We start from the raw sequence: 19,626 nt of genomic DNA, 5'->3' as shown, positions 1-19,626 counted from the left end.
AATGAGAAGGAGGGACAGAGGGAGAGACAGAGAAAGACAGGGAATGCATGGGGAGAGAGAAGGGAGAGATGGAAAACTGTTTCAGCATAATCATACAGCATTCCACTAGTGCTTCTCATTGAGAATTGTAATAATAAATGCATGACAACATGTCTGATCATCTGGCAGAATGGCTCTGTAACACTGCACTGAGAGTTGCATTTGGAGGTTGCATTTGTTCACCAAACGTCCATGCTGTTGCCTTTTGTCTCCTGCTTGCCCATGGGGACCATGGTGAGCTCACTGCCCTGTTTTCATCCAACCCAGGGGTGCTCCTGTGTGAGCTGCGCCTGAGGCCTGATATGAGTGGGTTACACTGAGAGTGTGTTACAATGAGAGTGCTAATAGTGCATTTAGTTAAGAGTGTGTTACAATGAGAGTGCTGTTTGTGAAATTGGTTAAGAGTGTTACAATGAGAGTGCTATTACTGGATGTGTGTGTGAATGAGAGTATGTGAGTGTGTATGGGTATATATATATATATGTGTGTGTGTGTGTGTGTGTGTGAATGGGTATGTGAGTGTGAATGGGTATGTGTGTGCACATGACTCTATGTAAATGTACTCTATGTGTTTGTGTGTGAGTATGTGTGGCTGTGTGTGAGAGTTTATTTGTATGTGATTATGTGATTGAGTGTGTGAGTGGGTGAGTGGGTGAGTGAGTGTGGACCCTGGCAGGTGCTTTACAGGGCTCAGAGTCTGAGGGGCAGAGGGAAGGTCAGTGGAACCTGAGGGACCTTTTCGGGATGGTCACCTCGTAAATTTTACACCTTCGCTGGAGGGAAAGGAGATGGGGAGAGAGAGAGGGAGCTGGCCTGAAATATTAAAAAGTGAGTGCCGAGGAGAGAGGGAGGTGGAGAGAATGGCACTGGGCCCACGCGGACACCTCCAGGTAAACAGCACAGGGAGCGAGAGCGCCAGCCTCTGGGTCCTCACGTCTTTTACATTTCTAATTAAAAGAGATAAAGAATCTGGGAGTCGTCAATGCCAGAGTGATTTCCCAGTTAAGGTTTTAGAGGAGGCCATAAAACAGGCAGCCTGGAACCATTGATTTTATAATTAGCTCATCATCCTGGCCTTGAGAGAGAGAGGGGTGGAGAGGAGGAAGGGGGGGGCGTGAATGCAGGAGTCGAGGACAGGAAGAAAAAGACAAAGTAGAGGTGGGCAGACAAAGGCGACAGCCGAGGCAATGAAAGAGAAGAGGACAAAGATGTGTGGCTCATAGGGTATAGCAGAACCAAGGCACAGGAACAGTTTTGTTCGGTCTGGTTCTCTGATACGGATGACATTTTGATCAATGCAGGCCTTTTTCTTTTCTCCTTTGCTCAGTACATCAGCTATGATAGAAGTGTGTACTGTATGCACCTTCAAATAAAAATTCCCACCCAAAAGATATCAGTTGGACATGACAATTGGTAAACACAGTATTTTATTACATAAATTCAACCACACACTTTTGTACAGTATTACACCAGCCAGAAAACAAACTTTATGGAAACCGATGGCCAAAAACAGACAAAAAGGGCTAAAATAAAAGCAGGCAGCAAAATATTGTTGAGCTGCAATGGCAACCATGGCCTGTGCAAACATGCTAGTGCAAGCTACACCATTTCTCAGTAGGACATTGTTGCTGAAAGAATACTCTCCCATGATCCTTTGCATGAAGATTTTACAGGCTCCCAGGAGGAACCCAAAACCAACCTCCAAAACAGCATGACCTCTACATGGGAAATCAAAGTAAAAATACATTAAAAGTTTTAACACTCATAATAGTAAAGATTTCATAGTAATAATGACTATCATGATAATGAGGGAGGCAACAACATTTGAGGGGTTTCCATGCAGGACTTTTACATGGTTCCAGTCACTGATTTCAAGTTGCAAGACATTCTCCTGTCCCAGTCAGGTCACAGCAGCATGGTTTTCATATACAAACCAGAAGAAAGCACCTGGCTAACGGATTTATGCTGAATCGGTGACAGCTGTGAGCAAACACTCTTCTACAGCGTCATTTAAAGGAGGAGGACATCCCCCTCCCTTTTCATGGGGCACTGTGTTCTGGGTCAAAACCAGACTTTGGCCTGATGTATGTATATGTAAGCAATACTATTGATAATTACTATCAATATGATCCAAAGGAGCCAGTAACATCCTGTACTGTGTACAGACACCCTTCTGCAAATGCAAAATGCAATTCATATTCAGCTATAAGCAGATGTTTTGTAGCAGTATAACAGGTGCACATTACAGTAAATAGCAAAACAACCACAGAAGGTGCCTCTAATTTTCAAACAAGCTAAAACAAAGGCATTCCTGTGGACCCCTGGGTCATGCACAGAGGAGACCCAAGCAGGCTGACTGTGCCATTCTCCTCTGAAGTCATTCTGCTTTCAGTGCATTCCTAGGACACATTCTCTGTGAGACCCCCCTCAGATTTAAGGGTTAAACCAGTAACTCCAGGATATAACAACTCAACAGGTATTGATTTGCCATTTAAAAAAATGTCTCTCCTCACATTTCCATTGATACAGGTTAGGGTTAGGGTAATTCAATACATCACCTTCCCAAAATATTCCTAGATTTTGGCATTCGTCAGGTCTTCATGCATTCTTTCAATCTCTATCAAAGTAATATTGCTTTTTATTTTATGTTCCTCTAAAACTACAAAGCACAGTACAGTCTCACTCATGGTTGTTGCTGAAAAAATTAGATTTAAACATACTATTTATTAATCTATGAGGATGAGGAATATACCTTAAACTGTGCATAACTTATGCTCTGTTAAGAAACCCTGAACCATGAATACCTCATACCTCATACCATGAATTTTTGGCAGGTAACAGTTAACTGTGATATCAGTACCCATGTAAACTGGATACTGTGAGTTCGTACAGCAGTGAACACCTACACAGAGGTCTCTCTGTACCATGCCCCCCAAACCCCCAGGATGTTGTTTAGTGAGGCTGCAGTATCAAAGCTGAAGCAGCCTTGCTCTGATGTAAACACAGCTCCATTAAAATTATCCCAGACGTTGCAGACCAAATGTCCCATGGACGCAACTCTGATCCCCGATGCTACGTATATACTCAGCCTGTTCAGTGTGTAATGACTTTTTTCCAATGCTGATTGTGATGCCACTCACACAAAGTTAACTTTCACTAGAGAAAAATGCGCATATCTGACTGTGGGAGGCTCCCTTTGGCCAGGGTGATTGCTAACAGTAGAAGTAGTGCATCACTGCCCATGCATTCCCCTGCTATGTTCATCCATCAGCGGAAGACACTGGAGAAGTGAGGGGTGGGGATTAGCATTGTATTCCAGCTCTGTTCGGGTGATCACTGTTAGCACCTCCAGGATGTGTTTCACACAGGTAACGTAGTAAACCTGACAAAACACTTCAAAGAGTGTCAACCAATCCACAAACACAAAGATTCTCAGTGGGGTGGTGGCCTCCCTCCGTCCACTGTGTGTTTCATACAAAGTGTGAATGCAGCTGTGGCTCAGGAGCACTGTATCATTGTTCACTGGAACATTACGCAGACTGTGAACGTCATGACCGGGGCTGACTGCGCGGTCAGCATGTGGCCCTCACTAAATCTGTGTGTCAATTTAAAGGGGCATACAGCTCCGGTGGAAAGATAGCACTGGCATCAGAGAGAGAGCTGGGCATCAGAACCACCACAGATACTAGACTTTTAGTGCGTGGTAGAGTGAGGCTAAATTCAACCGTTCAAAAGACTGAGGTCAACCCATTTAAAAAAAACTGGAAACACACACACATTTTACATTCACACTCAACGTAAAAAAACAAACAAAAAACAGCTCCTTTTTTTTGTTGGTCAGTCCATCAAAAATGATCACACGCTGCATGCCCTCTATGTAAGTAGTTTCTGTGATTACATTGTGTGTGTGGCAGTGGTACATATTGTATAAGTGCATTTTATAGGTCGTACTGCAGTTCCAATGGGAATACGAAGTTCATATATATGTGCAAAGAAATACTGGATATCAAATTTGCATAGTCAGTGTGTGTATCCATATGCAACAAACTGATTATCATTGCCCCCAGCTGAGCGTTCCTCTTGCGTTTCCACTCACTACCACAGGGGGGAGTCTGCAAGCTCACTGCAAGAGAGGAACAGAGACAGAGGAGAAGATAAGGTTGTACGCAAATGAAGAGGGCAGAGGCGTGAGAGTGAGGTGCTGAATGATACTTTAATGATGCTGAAAATTGGCTGTGAACTGCCCAATAATCATAATAATACTATAATAATAAATCATTGCTACAGCTGCGCTGTTGATTTTTTCCCATCCTCCGCTTCTCCTCAAGGCTGAAACCATCTCCCTTTGTTTCATTCTCTGTCTGTCTCACCTGGTTCTACACACAACACAACACTTCTACAAGGTTTGCAGTCCCTCTATTGTTAGGTGTGCCCCAGGCTTCCATGGCTCTTTATTATCCTCCCTTTGAACCATCCTCTCTGTAGGCCCTCCCATAGAGTCCGATATGCAAGACATCAATCAGACCTCTCACTGCTTTCTCTTTCTGACAGGCAAGTATTCTCACGAATCACAGACGTGCAGGCAGCTCCACACCCGCCCCAAAAACCCTGTGGATTCTTTTGTATTACCATGTACCTCAGAGCAGCACGTGAAAAAATAAAACTCTTGTTCAGAGTGCATCTAGCACTGTGTGAGCCCTTCAGGTAGGTCTAGAGCAAGAGGTGGCAGCAGTCATTACAGTTACCTAAGGATGGTGCCTGTGTGGTTTGGCAGCACCTCGCCCGTTTCCTCCCTGGAGCTCTGGCCCTCTGATTGGCCTGTCTCCTGCTCCTCCCCCTCCTTAGGTCAGACAGAGTAGGATAGACAGACAGAGAGAGAAGGCAGACAGGGGATGAACACCTTCCAAAAGACTCCTGAAGGGACCAGTGTGGTTAATGAGTGCTTGTATCCATAACTTTGTGAGTCCTAGAGAAACATTACATTACTGTTATTTAGCAAATGCTCTTATCCAGAGCAATTTACATATAATTTCATCCATTTATACAGCCGGATATTTGCTAAGATAATTGTGGGATAGGTACCACGTCCAAGGGTACAACAATAGCGCCACAGCAGTTATGCATACCGCTCCTTGCCACTACACTACACTGCTGCCCATTATCTAGAACCTTACAGGACAGTATCAGTGACCAGTGAGCAGCACCCTATCCTCCATTTACTAAATTGCTATTGCAGTTACTAAATTGTTGCTGATAAAAAAAAAAAAATCATAACGTGTCCTAGCTCTTACCGACTCTGAACTATGCGGTGGAGTGTTACTGCCTGGTTGCCGTGGTGACAAGAAGGGGGCTGGCTGGCAGATGACAACTTCCCCCTGGGACTGTTCCTTGGATGGGGATGAGTCAATAGGCAGGACCGGCACCTCCATTTGGGAAGTCTCACACAGGCTGTAGGAGACCAGGGGAGCAGCAGAGCGTGGCAGCTGCAGAGCCTCAGGATTCTCATCCTCAGCGTCTGATGTGGGGCTGCTAGGACAACCTGTGAGCATCATAAGAGTGGAATTATAACCCATGAGCATCATAACAACACAACAGAGTGCAATTATGACCCACGAATACACGTGTATAATTGAATTTGATTATGACCTGTGAGCATCATAACACAGTGCAATTATGATCTGTAAACCCACACATTGTAAGAGTGCGGGAATACAACTTGCAAGCACACATTATAAGAGAGTGGTATTATGACCTGTGAGCACACACATTATTATAGAGTGTGATCAAGACTTGCATTTAATGTAACATAGTGTAATTATGACCTGAAAGGATTGTAACAGAGTGGGATTATAAACTATGAGCACACACATTATAACAGAATGGGCTTCTGTGAGCATTTCAACAGAGTGCAAATACAAGCTGCAAGCATTATCCTACAACAGAATGGGATTACAACCTACAAATTCATACATCATAATTTAGTAGTATTCTATTCACTTAGCTAGTGACATAGCTCTGTGTAGCTGTCTTAACTGAATGTGATTAGCTAGCTAGCAAGATAATTTACAGACATACATTATGAAATAAAGGTCATGTCTCCTTGCTCTACATACGCATGTATAACTGTAAAAGATAGACCTTAATGGTCAACAGAATCAGAAAAGCATTGGTTTTTAAGACAACACTACATGACTGGAGCTTAAGCTGCCTTGGCCCTAGCATGCACCTGTCATGCTTGTCCTTTGGAAAGTGCTCAGAAGAATTGCAGCATTGGCAAACCACAAGGGAGGGTGCATTTTGCGTTGGGGTCACTTACTGCTGGAGTTCAAGGCCGTCTCCACCCACTTGGTGTCGGCGACTGCCTCCAGCCTCTGCTCCAGCTGACGCACGTAATCCATGAGGTCCTGCAAGGGCACGCAGAAAAGGACACACATGACACGTCAAGGAGATGTCAGGAACATCGCTGCCCTTTCCGAGACACCACCCCACTCCACACACTACATCACGCTCAACAAGTTAACCGTCCATAGGCCGAGCCATCTTCTCATGCTGAAAACTACCGCGTGTCAGCCTGGAACCTTCTTGATCTTAATTCTCTTAGACCTCTATAGTGATGGATGCAGATAGCCTTGCCTACTCAAAGCCATGCATGGTGCAACTTCTCATGCAAACTACTGACTCAGGCAAGGAAAGCGACTGCTTGTCTTTGGGATTATTATGAACTGAAACTGGTAGCCTCAGAAGACTCATTTCTTTCAGTTAAGAGGTGAAAAGCATTCATTTAACTGTAGGCTTGTTTTTGTGGAATGGAAATTCAGGTACCAAACACAGGGCTTGCTAACTGACTGGACAGCAATCTCCACAGTGTACGTCTTAGTATGGCAAGTGCCAATAGAGACTGATTCACCAATGAATGCGTTGTTGATTGACACACAACTTTATGCCATTTTAAAATGTTGATTTTAGGCTTTGAAAAACAATTAAATAAGGGTTCACCTAACATGTAGCACACATCTTACATATTATCTGTGAACGTTTAGCTTAGCTGGGACAGTTTAGACCATGTGCTTGCCTGAAACAGGTTATAACATGGTTTACTGTGAACATCTAGCTTAGTCAGAATGGTTTAGACTGAACATTTGGCTCAGACAGGATGGTTTTAACTGTGTAGTATAGGCTGTTGGTGGTTTAGACTCATGGTTTAGGCTGTGTGTGTCTGGCTTAGACAAGATGGTTTAGGCTGTGTGCACTTTGGTGTAGACAAGAGAGTTTACACTTTGGGCTCTTGGCTTTGACAGGATGGTTTAGGCTGTGCATTTGGTTGAGAGGATAATATAGGCTTTTTGTACATGGCTTAGATATGATGGTTTAGGCTGTGCATTTGGCTAAGACAGGATGGTTTAAGCTATGTGTACTTGGCTATATGTACTTGCCTGTTTCTCCAGCATGTTCTGCTCTTTATCCTTCTGGGCCACACGTTGACTTGCCTTCAACTCTTGCAGTTCCCTGCGTGCCTCAGCCAACTGAGCCTGTAGGGGGCAGTTTTCAGTACAATCACTACACAGAACGTGTCAATAGCCTGTGCATAGCTAGCCAGAGGATAACTGACTGTGGACATGTCAGGCTTCCATGTACCCTCAGATACTACTCGCCCCCACTTTATGATTAATGAAATATAAGTACACCTAAAAAGAGGGGACTGACCTTCAATATGCAATCTGGTAGTCTGATCTGAAGTAAACATCAAGTTTTGCAAAAGGTGTGAACCATGAGTGAAGAAGCAATACATATGGGCTATTGTTTGGAGAGGAAATGGACAAGCAGAAACCCTATGTCACTGGTCCCAGCCCAAGACTGTTGGGCCATTTACTAGAGAGATTCTCTGGCAGTAAAACTGAATTATATTCTTGTGAAAGGACTTCAGTCAGGTAGCATATAACATTTAATATAACATGATATTTGTATATAAAGATGAGTGATGCTTAGGATAAACACAAGAACCAAGGTGTTTGAGTCCTGGTGTGTGGGTTTGTAATTGTACAGTGTGTGTATGTGTGTGTATGAGTGTGCGTAGAATGTGTGTACGGGTTTGTGTTTATTTGGCATCTGTGTATGTGTATGGGAGTGTGTGTGTGTGTGTGTGTGTGTGTGTGTGTGTGTGTGCGTGGTATGTGTGTATGAGTGTGTGGGCTTGTGTTTATGTGGCATCTGTGCATGTGTATGGGAGTGTGTGTGCGTGTGTGTATGTGTGTGATTACCCTGTTGGTATCTCTCTCCTTCACCAGCTCCAGCTCCACCTTCTCCCTCTCCATCCTCTCCTCCTGCAGCCACTCCTCCTTCCTCTGCACCTCCCGGCTCAGCTTCTGCACTCTCTCTCTGTCCATCTGCAGGAGTGGAGGGTCAGGACATCCCACAGCGGCCACACATTGTGCCATAACAACGACTGGCAAGTCCAGATGGCCAATCAATGCCAAGACATTCATTCAGTTAATGAGGCCTGCATCAGCCAGTCAGCATGAAAAGCAATATATGTCCATTTTTTGTCAAATTCGAAATGCTAATATGCTTAGTGTGCTCTCTTACACTGTCTCTGTATCTACATATGTACATAGCTTCTTATATGCAACTGTTTGTATATATGCCCAAGTGCCTATGCCTACGTGTCTCTGTGCTTTATACATATGATGTATGCCCCCCTGATTTGGTGGATGGCACACCTGCCACTCAAAAACATTCAGTATTGTCTATTGTGCCATGGTACATGCGGGTCTTTGTACGGGCGGCGGCAGGGCACCTCGGCACTGTTTCGCAGGGCCTCGCGGTCCTGGGCCCAGCTGGCCCGCCCCTCCCGCAGGGCGAGGCCAGCGTCGGCCAGCTGCAGGGTGAGCTGGGCGGCCTGGAGGCGGGCCTGGTGCAGCTCTGCCTGGCCATGGTCCCGCTGGGCCGCCAGGTCGCTGAGCTCTGCCCGCAGGCCCTCCACCATGCGATCACTGGTGTTGAGGCGCTCCTGCAGGCTATGCAGCTCGCTCAGGGCCACCTCGCTCTCCATCTGGGGGGAGGGTGGGGGGGGGGGGGGGGGGGGGGGGTTGGTGCAGGACAGGGGTGCACTCTCAGTTTGTCTCTTTTCCCAGGGTTCAGTGATGTGCCTGACAGTGTGCTGGTGTCCTGATATCTCTGGGAACTCTCTCCGCTCTCTCCCGCTGTTTCTCTGTATCTGCTGCCTCTCTTTCTCTGGCATGTGCTTCCTCAGTTTTCCAGCAAACTACTACTGCTGTCTACAATTAGAATAAAAAGTATATCCAGAACTTGCATTTTAAATGTTAAATGTTGCCTTATTTCCAGTTGACAAATGCAGAGTCCATAGCCCATCTAAAAAGTTGAGGAGGGGTGGGTCCAAAATCATCACTACAGAAATATACTTAATAACTCCCCTCATGCCCCTCTGCCCAGGAAGAGGGTTGATCCATCCAAGCCAATTGCTTTACATGCTAAACAATTCTTTCATTATCAAGACATCCAAGAAAGCGCTGGCTCGGTTAGGCTGCGTGGCAATATGTGGCCATCACTATGTAAGTAACTTGTAGTTAGTGAGTTCATAGGAGATCCTGAATGTGATATATACAGTTATGGTGTGTGAATTTGTATGTTTTTTATGGTCATTCAGAAGTTGCTAGACTAAACTGTAGTTCATAATGGCTTATTCATAGTAGCTAACTTAGCTTTTACTATATGTGCAACTGAAGCACATAATGTTATTTTTATTGATGTAGGGTTGGAAAATGGAGTTCAAGAAAAACCCCTACATTTTTATATTTAGCTTTTTCTACTGGTGAAATTTAACAGCACAATGCAATATTATCAAAATAAAGCTGGAAAACAATTCAAGAAAAACAACACCCCAATATTTTATACCTCTATATTTACATATAAATATCATTATTTTTCACTATGAAGAGATCTCTAAAAGGTTTTTCATTCATGTCAGAATGTCTTTGATCATGCAGGGCTGTAGCAAGCAGTAGCACCATGCAGATTTGGGTGACAACGAAAGATTCTAGCTTTGAGGACAAAAAGGCAACAGCTGTCAGCCCTCATGTTCACATTATGTTCATTAAGATTATCAGAGAGTGAGATCATGCAGGGACACATCGGTAGTTTTTAGCCAGGGCAGGGCAGAAGTTGCTCACAGAGATCCAGCTGCAAGTACTGTCCCAAAGAAAGGAAACAGGCAGCTCAAGTGCATGTTAACAAGAAATAATGTAAAAGGACAAAATAATGCCTGCACTCATTCTGGTAAACTATATTTGGGAATAGAGGCTTAGAGTTTGGGTAGCATTTGTCCAAATTACATTATAGGTAGGCGATTATAAAGCCTGTATATATTTTTTCAGGGGAAGACTGCAGTCAAAATTGTGGTCAAACACATCACAGCCATAGTGAATTTGAGACATCTACACATGAATTGTACAAATGTGATTTAGCCTCCTTCTCCTGTTGCATTGTCAGAAGTCTGTGTTATTGTGTAGACTTTTTCTACACTTTGCTGATTCTGTTCAACAGGATGTGTTCCTACTGCACATTACAGTCTCATAACCTGACAGGACCTGACAAAACATGGTGGGTTTGGGCTGATTTGGTCCTATAATTGTGTTACAATGATCGGCTTCCAGTCAGGCTAGGCTCAGCCTTTCTGCATGTCAGGGTTTGAATGCTCTGCTATCTGAAATCTTGGCTAAAATCTAATTTTGAATGAATCACATATACACAAAGGGAATGAACAGTTTTAGGGCTACCAGATATATTAAGTTCAAATGGAGGATTACTTTATTTATGTAGTTATTTAGACAGGAAGAACTTATTTTTGCTTAAGTACCTTCTGTTTTTCTACAAATGATGGATTTGTTGAACTGTTCAGCTGAATTTTACAATTTTTATTTGTTTACTTGTACAGATATTTTCCTAACAAGTACAGATTATGTTGCATTCACTTGTTAAGCTGCTGAAGTAACTAACAAATTGTGGGATTTATTCTTTATCATTTATTTCTTTATGGTCCTTTAATCATAGAGTCCACTATGTTTTATGAAAATGAGAGGTTGGATAATTCTAATATATTTAAGCTGTTGAAGTAGCTCCTTTGGTAATTATTAGTGTTTTTGTGCAAACACAATCCCACACCCTGTGTCAGGTCAGGTCTGGACAGGTTAACAGATACAGAAGTCAACATTGCTGGGCTGGGTTTGGTTTGGGCGTTACAGTGCATGGGGTGAGTTGAGTTTTGTTACATGCTATTAACAGAGCCAGCCAACTGCAGTGAAACAGTATACATTTCCAAACATCATTAAATGTTTCTGCAATAAAATGCATCCAGTGTTTGTTGTAACTGCACTATTTTCATTTCAGAGAAACATGACTGATATTGTATCAGAGATTCTAGTAAAACACTATACTGACATAGGGTGCATGGTATGAAACATGGGAGAAATGTACAGCTGTAAAGTGAGTATAATCAGTTTGGGTAACATCTGTGCGCCTTCACGTTGGTGCATGATACCACCGTGGTTGAGTGTTACTACAGTGTGAGTAAGGCATGTGCTCTATGGAGGCAGGTGCGGGGGGATGCAATGTACCTGGAGACTCTTCCTTTCCTCCTCCTCATCTCTTCTTTGCATTGTCATCTTTTTCACTCTCTCCTTCATCCTGCAGATAGAGAGATATGATTGGCCACTGCTGCAGAGTATAGGAACAGAATGGCAGAAAGAAAGAAGGACAGGCAGACAGATGAACAGAGACTATCAGACATACCGACAGTGAGGCAGATGGACAGATAGATGAACAGACAAACACTCACTTTTCTAACTCTGCCTCTTTTTCCAGCTCTCTTTGTGTCAGAACTTTGATGTCATCTTCCAGCTCTCTGATTCGCTGCTGGCTCTGCACTTTCTCGGCTAATAGGCTATCCCTCTCTGCAGTGACCCCCTCTTGAGCTGACTGTGCACTCTGTGAGTGGAGAGAGACAAAGATGTTCTAGACTCAACAAAAGCTGAGTGAAATATGAATCATAATCAACAGAAATACAGGAGCAGCAGTGTGGTGTAGTGCTAAGGAACAGGCCTCATAACTGAAAGGTTGCCAGTTCCGTTCCCCACTGGGACAATGCTGTTGTACCATTGGGCAAGGCACCTAACCCACAATGGCTTCAGTAAATATTCAGCTGTATAAATGGATAACATGCAAGACCTGTAACCTAGGTAAGTCACTCTGGATGAGAGCATCTGCTAGCTAAATGTAATGTTAATACACACTTCATGGTGAATGTGTGTCCTGCTGATACAGCACATATTTTCTCCTAATGTGTGTATCATATCATGAGTGACCAGAGTGGTACATCTGCATAGTGCAATGTGCCGAGTGAGTTATGTAACAGAAGGTAACAGAAAGAGAGTTTATGCAGATAATTATGGAGAGAATAAGGAAATGGTAAAATCACCCATCATTTAGCTGCCTGAAAACATTTTTCTTTGACATACAGGAACTCACAGTGCTGAGCAGACCTACATGTCCACCTCCAATATTCATATGATGGTGCTGTAGTTTGGTTGGGTGTGCCAACCAACTGGTAACATGAGAAACTGGAGATATGCCAAGCCATCGGTTATATTCTGTGCAGGACTTGGATATGGTGCATTATGGAGATACACAATAAGTTGTGATAACTATTCAGTCTTCACTTCACACCTCCATGTGGACACTCAGGAGCAATCTAGCCACAGAAATGAAGCACTTGCACATGTGGGTTGAGCTTCGGGCACCTGTAGCTTCTCCTCCATCTTCTCCATGCTCTCTTGGCTCTGTCGGAGCTTCTCCTTCAACCCCGCGATCTCGGCCTCCAGCTCCCCCCGGACCCGGTCCCACTCGCCCCTCACCCCCTCTCTCTTCTCCTCCTCACTCCTCTTCTCCCTTTCCACCACCTCCCTGGCCTGAAGCAGCTCCGCCCGCTCCCTCAAGCACTCCTCCAGACGGGTCTGCAAGAGAGGGGGGGGGGGGGAGGAGAAAGAGGGGGAGGGAGGGAGGGAGAGAGAGAGCCATGTCAATAAAAATAATCAACTGATTTCATGTATGACTTGGTAAACAGTTTAGAATCAGTCACATTTCTGTTCCATTGATTGAAAAGGTACTATTTCCTTACAACATAAGTCATAATTTCTGTTTCCTTATCGCTCCCACCTGTAGAAGCTCAGCCCTGGGCACGACCAGCAGAAGGTCCCCCCCCTCCTCCGTTCCGTCACCCTCTTGCTCCAGAGTGACCAGGTCATCCAGTGGGTTGGGGGCGCAGAAGGTAAACTGGGAGCTGCGGGCACACACCTCCCCCTTCCCAGTCACATACACAAACTGGTACTCCACCAGACTCGGTCTGGGCAAGTAGCAAGCTGAAAGGTTCAGACAAGAGGAGACAGCAACCTGTGAGGACACTGCGGCACTAATGTCCTCACAATCACCCAGAGGCCTGTGTCAGGGCAGACGTTTACTGTCAGCTGTGATACATTTGGAAATGTATCTCTGCAGTGGGAAGCAACAGGACCAGTGCAGGGCTGCATGTGTCTCTGTTTGTTCATTGAAAAGTAAAATGCATAGCTGACAACAGAAACCAAATGTGCCCCAGCAGCTAAGACTGAATAACTCACAGATAAGACTAGAATAACTATACAGTTAAGTAACTATACAGTTATATAAGAATAACTCACAGTTAAGACTGCAGTGAGTAATATGACTTAAATATTTTGTCACGAGACTCAAAAATAAATCTTTTTAGTACCATGCATTGTGTTTGCCTGATTAGGCTATAGATAGCTATATTACCTTCATTTAGGCTCTAACTCAAAGTGGTGAACATCTAAGTGTTATGGTTAGGGTTAGGGTTAATTGTCTACAGTGATATGTTAATTGAAGAACGGTGAGTACTTCAGTGAGCTAATACTTCACTGGGTGGGCAAAGTGCTCGTGAGCTTTTCCAAAACTTTGACCGACCACCTGCTCTGCACACCTCAAGCAATCACTTCCCTTCCCCGTGTCCAAGGTGCCACAAACAATGAGAGTGTGGCCTTTTTGCTCCTCCTCTTCCTTCCTTCATTGCTGTGTCTCTCCTGCCTAATCATTACATTCTTCTGTTCTCAAAGCCATCGATTTGGTCTCAGGTACCTAATTTACACACAGAGAAGCACACCAAGCGGCTCTCTCCAATGCAGTGTATAAGGATGGCCGTGGTCCTTTGGGCACACAAGTGCCTACTTTGCCCCAGGAAAATGCTTTCTTTATATCTAAATCTATATTAACAGCCGCTGGTTCTGCCCCATGGTTTATGCATCTTTTTCCTCATAGACCAGACTGGCAAAGTGAGTAATTACACATGCAGTCTGGCAGGTCCACGGTCATAACCCTTAACACACTGCCATACTGTGTACAGCGTTCAGGTCCGAACACAAAGTGGGATCTGTGGTCCTGTGATGACCTCCTATTAAGGCCTGTAATTTGGCCCCTCTGCAGCAGAGATGGGGAACTTTAATCCCACCATAACCCCAGATGACAGAGAGGTGAAATAATTGGCTCAAAAACTTAAAATGCATTTAGCTGCATCACTTTTCACATGATTAATCAATGCATTTGTGAATATATGGGGTTTTTCACATGTGGTAACAAATACAAAAACATGGAAGTCAAAAAATGTGATTTTCCTTCCATTTAATAAAATTAGTTAATATTATTTCAATTGAATTTAGAGTTGAATACTGTGTACGTCTATATACGGCTGACGTCGATATAATCAGAATATCAATATATTACATTATCAGTGTTAATATCAATATATTAATCTAATCATCAGTGATAGTGTCCATAAACCTTTCTCCGGAGGGATAAATATTATATTGTATTCAGATTCTGTATTCTGATGTGTTTCAAAGAGAGGCATTTTGAATAAAAGGCTTCATTAGGCCTACAACGCATTTTCCTTATTTAGTAGATGCTCTTACCTATAGGGAATTAAAAGGTCACACATTGCATATGATTAGAGAGGTTAGTAAGTACAGGTGACTAACAAGGGGTACATGCAGATGGGGTCTGCACACCAGTGTCTCCTGCTGGTCACTCTGCACAATCACAAGCAACTCTAACCTTCTCTGCTTCTATAAGAAACAGAAAAGCATTGAAAAGCCAGTGTACGTTAACATAATATTAGTAGCAGTATTGTAGCCATTGTTTACTACATGTGAATGTGTTCAATTCCCATTTCCTTTTCTGTGCTGCATGACCAGGCTCTGTTCGCCCTGAATGACCACCCATGAACAAATCTAGGTTTTGTTTTTTTTTAACAAATGTATTGTAACAGCTGCAGAGCCACATATTAACAGGTCCCAATGGTTCCTACTCTGACTTCCTGTAAGTACACATTTATGGAGGTCACATTATGATGAATTCCAGTCAAATCTGAACCTTTGGTCAGATGAGTATGAGGAGACTGCAACTTAAATGAAAGATTTTCTCTTAATAAAGTGCTCTGATTGCGACACAGGTTGAATCAGGCACTGAAACAGATTTACTGCCAAAGCGAGTGATGGCAGATGCCTGCACAAACTATTGAACAGTCTGCTCTCCAGCGTCATGTGTGATTTATGGAGGGGATATCAGGCATAAAGCTCAAAACCACCTGCAATGAACTACAAATCATTTTGAAAAAAATGCTACAAGGTAACCAGATATAAGATAATGATGCTATCAGGTAATCTTGCCAAGACATGTTTTACCCTATCACCTGAACCCACTTTAGACAGTTTCAACTCTCTCTCTTTTTTTTCAACTGCACTTCAGATATGAGTAAGCCCAGTCACTTTCTAAACACAACAAACTGACTGGAATAAAACTAAACTCTACATACTATTTTAAGTCTAATAAATTCAAGTGACTGACTGATGCTCAGAAGCAGGACATCTTTACTCAAGACAGACAAAACTGGTAAAACCCTCAAATCAGGGTGTTGTAAATCTTCACCCTTAAGTATTTGTATCAAATACATAATCTGAGGGCTGTAAATGATGCTGTTTGAGGGGGTGGCAGCTCCAGCCCCACTGAGATGCCACAGGAGCTGCTTTTTAGTGTGGAACAGGCGCAATGATCATGCATGTACCTTGAAAATGCACACAGCAATTGGCACTGGTTCCCTCTGTGTAGTCCCCTGGAACGAGTGCCCACACGAAGGTGTGGTAGTCTCTCAGCGTTGACCAACCCACCTGAAACAGCGAGAGAGCGAGAGAGCGAGAGAGAGAGGGAGGGACAGAGAGACAGAAGGTTTTGAATTTTAACCCCTCTTTATTGAGAGGTTGTGGCATTGCATCACGGAGTGCTACATAACAGCAAGGACACGATTTATTCTGAAATTATCCTGAACAGTGCTCATGCATTAGACAGTCACTGGAAACAGGGAGGGGGGGGGGGGGGGGGGGGGTTTGCCTTCTTCAACATGGTGTCTCTGTATCAAAGCCTCCCCAAATCTGTCCTCATCCAAGAATAAAAAAATACATCTTGAAATACATCTGTCACTGTGGAACTACTTCACCTTGAAGAGTCCAATCCAATCATTGCTAGCCCAGGTGTGCTGTGTGCTTAAGCTGTAGTGCAACTCTACTCGGCTCTGCGGGTGGTAGCTCCGACCCACATTCTGAAACTCCACCTTCCACAGCTTCTCCATGGTGGGAAATCAATCAGGACACAAACCACCTGCACCAGGAGGAAGAACTAGAGAACAAGAGGAGTGAGAAGAACTTGTGAAAAAATGACAGTTACAATTTGAATCCTCATATTGGGAATCCAAACAGTACCACAGACTAACAGATGCAGGTTAACTTACATTCCTTCATTTCAAAGAGCACAAGCAAAATAATATTACACCTCTGCAACTACAGCCAGTTTAATACAAGGTTACGGTTCACACAATGGAATAGGGCTTGCAGGTATCATTACCAAAACCCAAAACATGCCAAGGCAGCAAGCACATGTGTGGGAGACAGAATGTGCTTTTTCACATTACACTGTCATAAAAATACATAAATAGAACAAGCAGGCTGAATTCATCGCTATTTCACCACCTACCTGCCTGCAGTTAGAACATGACTGGTTGCACTATAGTTACCCCTAAAAATGTCAAGGCAAAATAAAAATAAAAAAAACACCCAGCCATCTGAACAGAAACAAACTCCCTGTTCCTGCCCCACCTGTGTTTTCTAGAACACACCTAGAGCCATTTTGAACAGGTATGCACGCATCTTCATGTTTACAGCATTTGGCCTATATAGCAAAGTGGTTGCAGGGCATTGCTGTCACACCTTTTCAACACTGGATTATGCAATATAGTGTGGAATATAGTGGGAAGCACTGCGTTCAGCAAAAAAACTCAATAACGCTTGAGTCATAATGACCCAAACTCAGTGAAGATATGTAGATGTGAAGCTTTCTCCAGTTTCAGTCTGAGACCATACAGCTACCACATAAAAAAACAATGCACACATGGGCACATCTATAAGGTAGTACAGCACAGCCTCACTCCAGACAGGATTTAATGAGACATTTTATGGTCCACGGTGACCCACATAAATGTTCTGCATCTTAATCTATCAAACATGATTCTTTCATCTCTCTGTTCCCTGTCTCTTCTCTGATTCAAAAAGACTCACTGGGAGAGACTACTAGCATGACAGAATCATACTGAATTACCATTTTTTATATGGACAAATCTGATTAGAAGTCAATAAAACAGAAGATAACTATTCTGTTGTTTTACATTCAGGGGACGATACTAAGTTGAACTTCTGAAAAGTGATTAGTTAATGGAAAAAAAAAAACTCCTGAGTAAGAACCAGGCAAGGTGGAGTAACCTCTTTGAGGTCTATTCATTTATTAAAACTGTATGACATAAACAAGTCATTGCAAACGTCATGGGCAAAGCAGGGGTATGAGGACAGCGATAAGGTTACAGGGTGTTGTGAAATAACGCCAAACAGGAGACAGCGGCCCGCGAAGAATATTTGTTCTGAGAAAACTATGGGAGTCACATAGAGAAGGGGTAATTGGAGTATACTTGTTTTGGGTAAAGTATGCCTACTCAGCGAAACATGCAGGACTTAAGAAGGGGCATCAGTTATAAATATATCATAATACCCACTCGCATCATCCCCATCAATAACAACTCGAACTGGATATAGCTCTAGTATTGCGCGACAAACCGTTACTAAACACCAGCAGCGGTCACGAGAACCACTAAATAAGTAAATGCATTCACCAATAGGGGACACAGCTGTCCCCTTTACCCTAATTGTCACTGACTGTGCACTTTCTACAACGAAAACAAGGTGGCTTAACGTCTCTTTTTCATAAATGTAGTTTTAGGGTCATTTTAAAATGTTGTTTAAAATGTTTTTTTGTGTGTGTTACCTTGTCCTCTTGTGTGTTACCGTTCGTCGCCTTACACAATAATAACAAATTAAATTAGAATTTAAATGAAAACTCCGTATTCTGATGAAGTAACTCTGTGTTGACCACCTTAAGCTACCGGAACAGCACGAGCAGACACTTGGCACTAGAGTAACAAAAGTGCGTGAACAGAGAGGTGGATACATACACAGCCTGGATGCTTATAAATAGTTTGTGGCGCACCATAATGTTAATAGGTAGCAACGACAACAAGCTAAGCAACTAGCAAACTGGTACGTAAGATGATAACATGCTAATCCACGAAGTATTGACCAAATGTACTTGAAAATACATTTGCAAACCTAGCTGAAAAAAAGCGTTGCGAGCAAAATGTGCGTCAACAAGCATGCAACAACCATCTAAACCGGTCTTCTGCTACGCATTCAATATAAAACATCTTACAGATGTTGCCTGAAAATAATAAATAATAAAATAATAAACGTAAAAAACAAAAAGAAAGACATATTATACAAGTACTAGCTGTGTAATTTACTGAGACGGATTGCTACTCACCTTGCGCTGCTCCAAAGCTTTTCCGAGTGAAAGAGAAAATATGTATTAAATGGAATACAAGACCATAAGAAACTCTGTTTGAGGAATGGCAATGTTGCTAAAATATAATGATGTGTTCAGTGCCGTCTACTCAACCTCAATGTGCCAGCTGCTGCACTTAACTACAGCAACAAAAACACAGGCATGACAGCTTGGGCAGTTTTGCAGGACTGTGGGAAATGATGTTCTTGAGAGCTCCGCAAAATGGTAGTTGACGAGCATATGAACTACAATTCCCAGTGATAAATAAATAACAAGTTCCGCCTATGTCGATCGTCTTAAGAGCGTTGCATGGAGGGAAATGCTGTTTTTGAAATTAACTTGAAGTTGAACTGAGAAATAACGCTGAGCCAGTGGCACGATAAAAACTACAGGTTCCAAAAGTCAATGGGAGAGAATGGTACGATGAGTATTTTTATCTGGGAGGAGAGAGGTCGAGTTGTTGTTTCTTCACAAATAAAACGCATTTAACTCTGATTGGTCAGATTGTCTTACAACTAGGTCAAGGCCAATTAG

At 43.2% G+C, this 19,626-nt stretch overlaps 1 protein-coding gene across 1 annotated transcript; it reads right to left on the bottom strand.

Moving 5' to 3' along the window:
• Positions 1–1,523: 1,523 nt before the first annotated feature.
• LOC118779305 (calcium-binding and coiled-coil domain-containing protein 1-like) lies at positions 1,524–19,265 on the bottom strand. The gene is made up of 14 exons (XM_036531348.1): positions 19,072–19,265; positions 16,649–16,827; positions 16,220–16,322; positions 13,267–13,469; positions 12,852–13,064; positions 11,891–12,039; positions 11,670–11,739; positions 8,834–9,088; positions 8,298–8,423; positions 7,473–7,568; positions 6,356–6,443; positions 5,331–5,578; positions 4,785–4,879; positions 1,524–4,162 (listed from the first exon to the last, which is right to left on the bottom strand). The coding sequence occupies exons 2-14, from the start codon at positions 16,778–16,780 to the stop codon at positions 4,135–4,137; spliced, it is 1,806 nt and encodes a 601-aa protein (XP_036387241.1). The 5' UTR covers positions 16,781–16,827; positions 19,072–19,265; the 3' UTR covers positions 1,524–4,134.
• Between the last annotated feature and the right edge of the window lie 361 nt (positions 19,266–19,626).

Source organism: Megalops cyprinoides, chromosome 6, assembly GCF_013368585.1.
Source record: "Megalops cyprinoides isolate fMegCyp1 chromosome 6, fMegCyp1.pri, whole genome shotgun sequence".
In the NCBI taxonomy this organism is placed as follows: Eukaryota; Metazoa; Chordata; class Actinopteri; order Elopiformes; family Megalopidae; genus Megalops; species Megalops cyprinoides.
Note: the sequence above shows the minus strand (reverse complement) of the source record. Positions and strands in the feature narration are given on the sequence as shown.

Excerpts from the sequence above, each read along its gene's own strand:
- LOC118779305 (XM_036531348.1), bottom strand. The coding sequence starts at position 16,780 with ATGGAGAAGCTGTGGAAGGTGGAGTTTCAGAATGTGGGTCGGAGCTAC. Across the intron at positions 11,740-11,890 it reads AAAGAGGCAGAGTTAGAAAA|GATGAAGGAGAGAGTGAAAA; the intron begins GTGAGTGTTTGT and ends CTCTATCTGCAG. Across the intron at positions 5,579-6,355 it reads GACGGCCTTGAACTCCAGCA|GTTGTCCTAGCAGCCCCACA; the intron begins GTAAGTGACCCC and ends TGATGCTCACAG.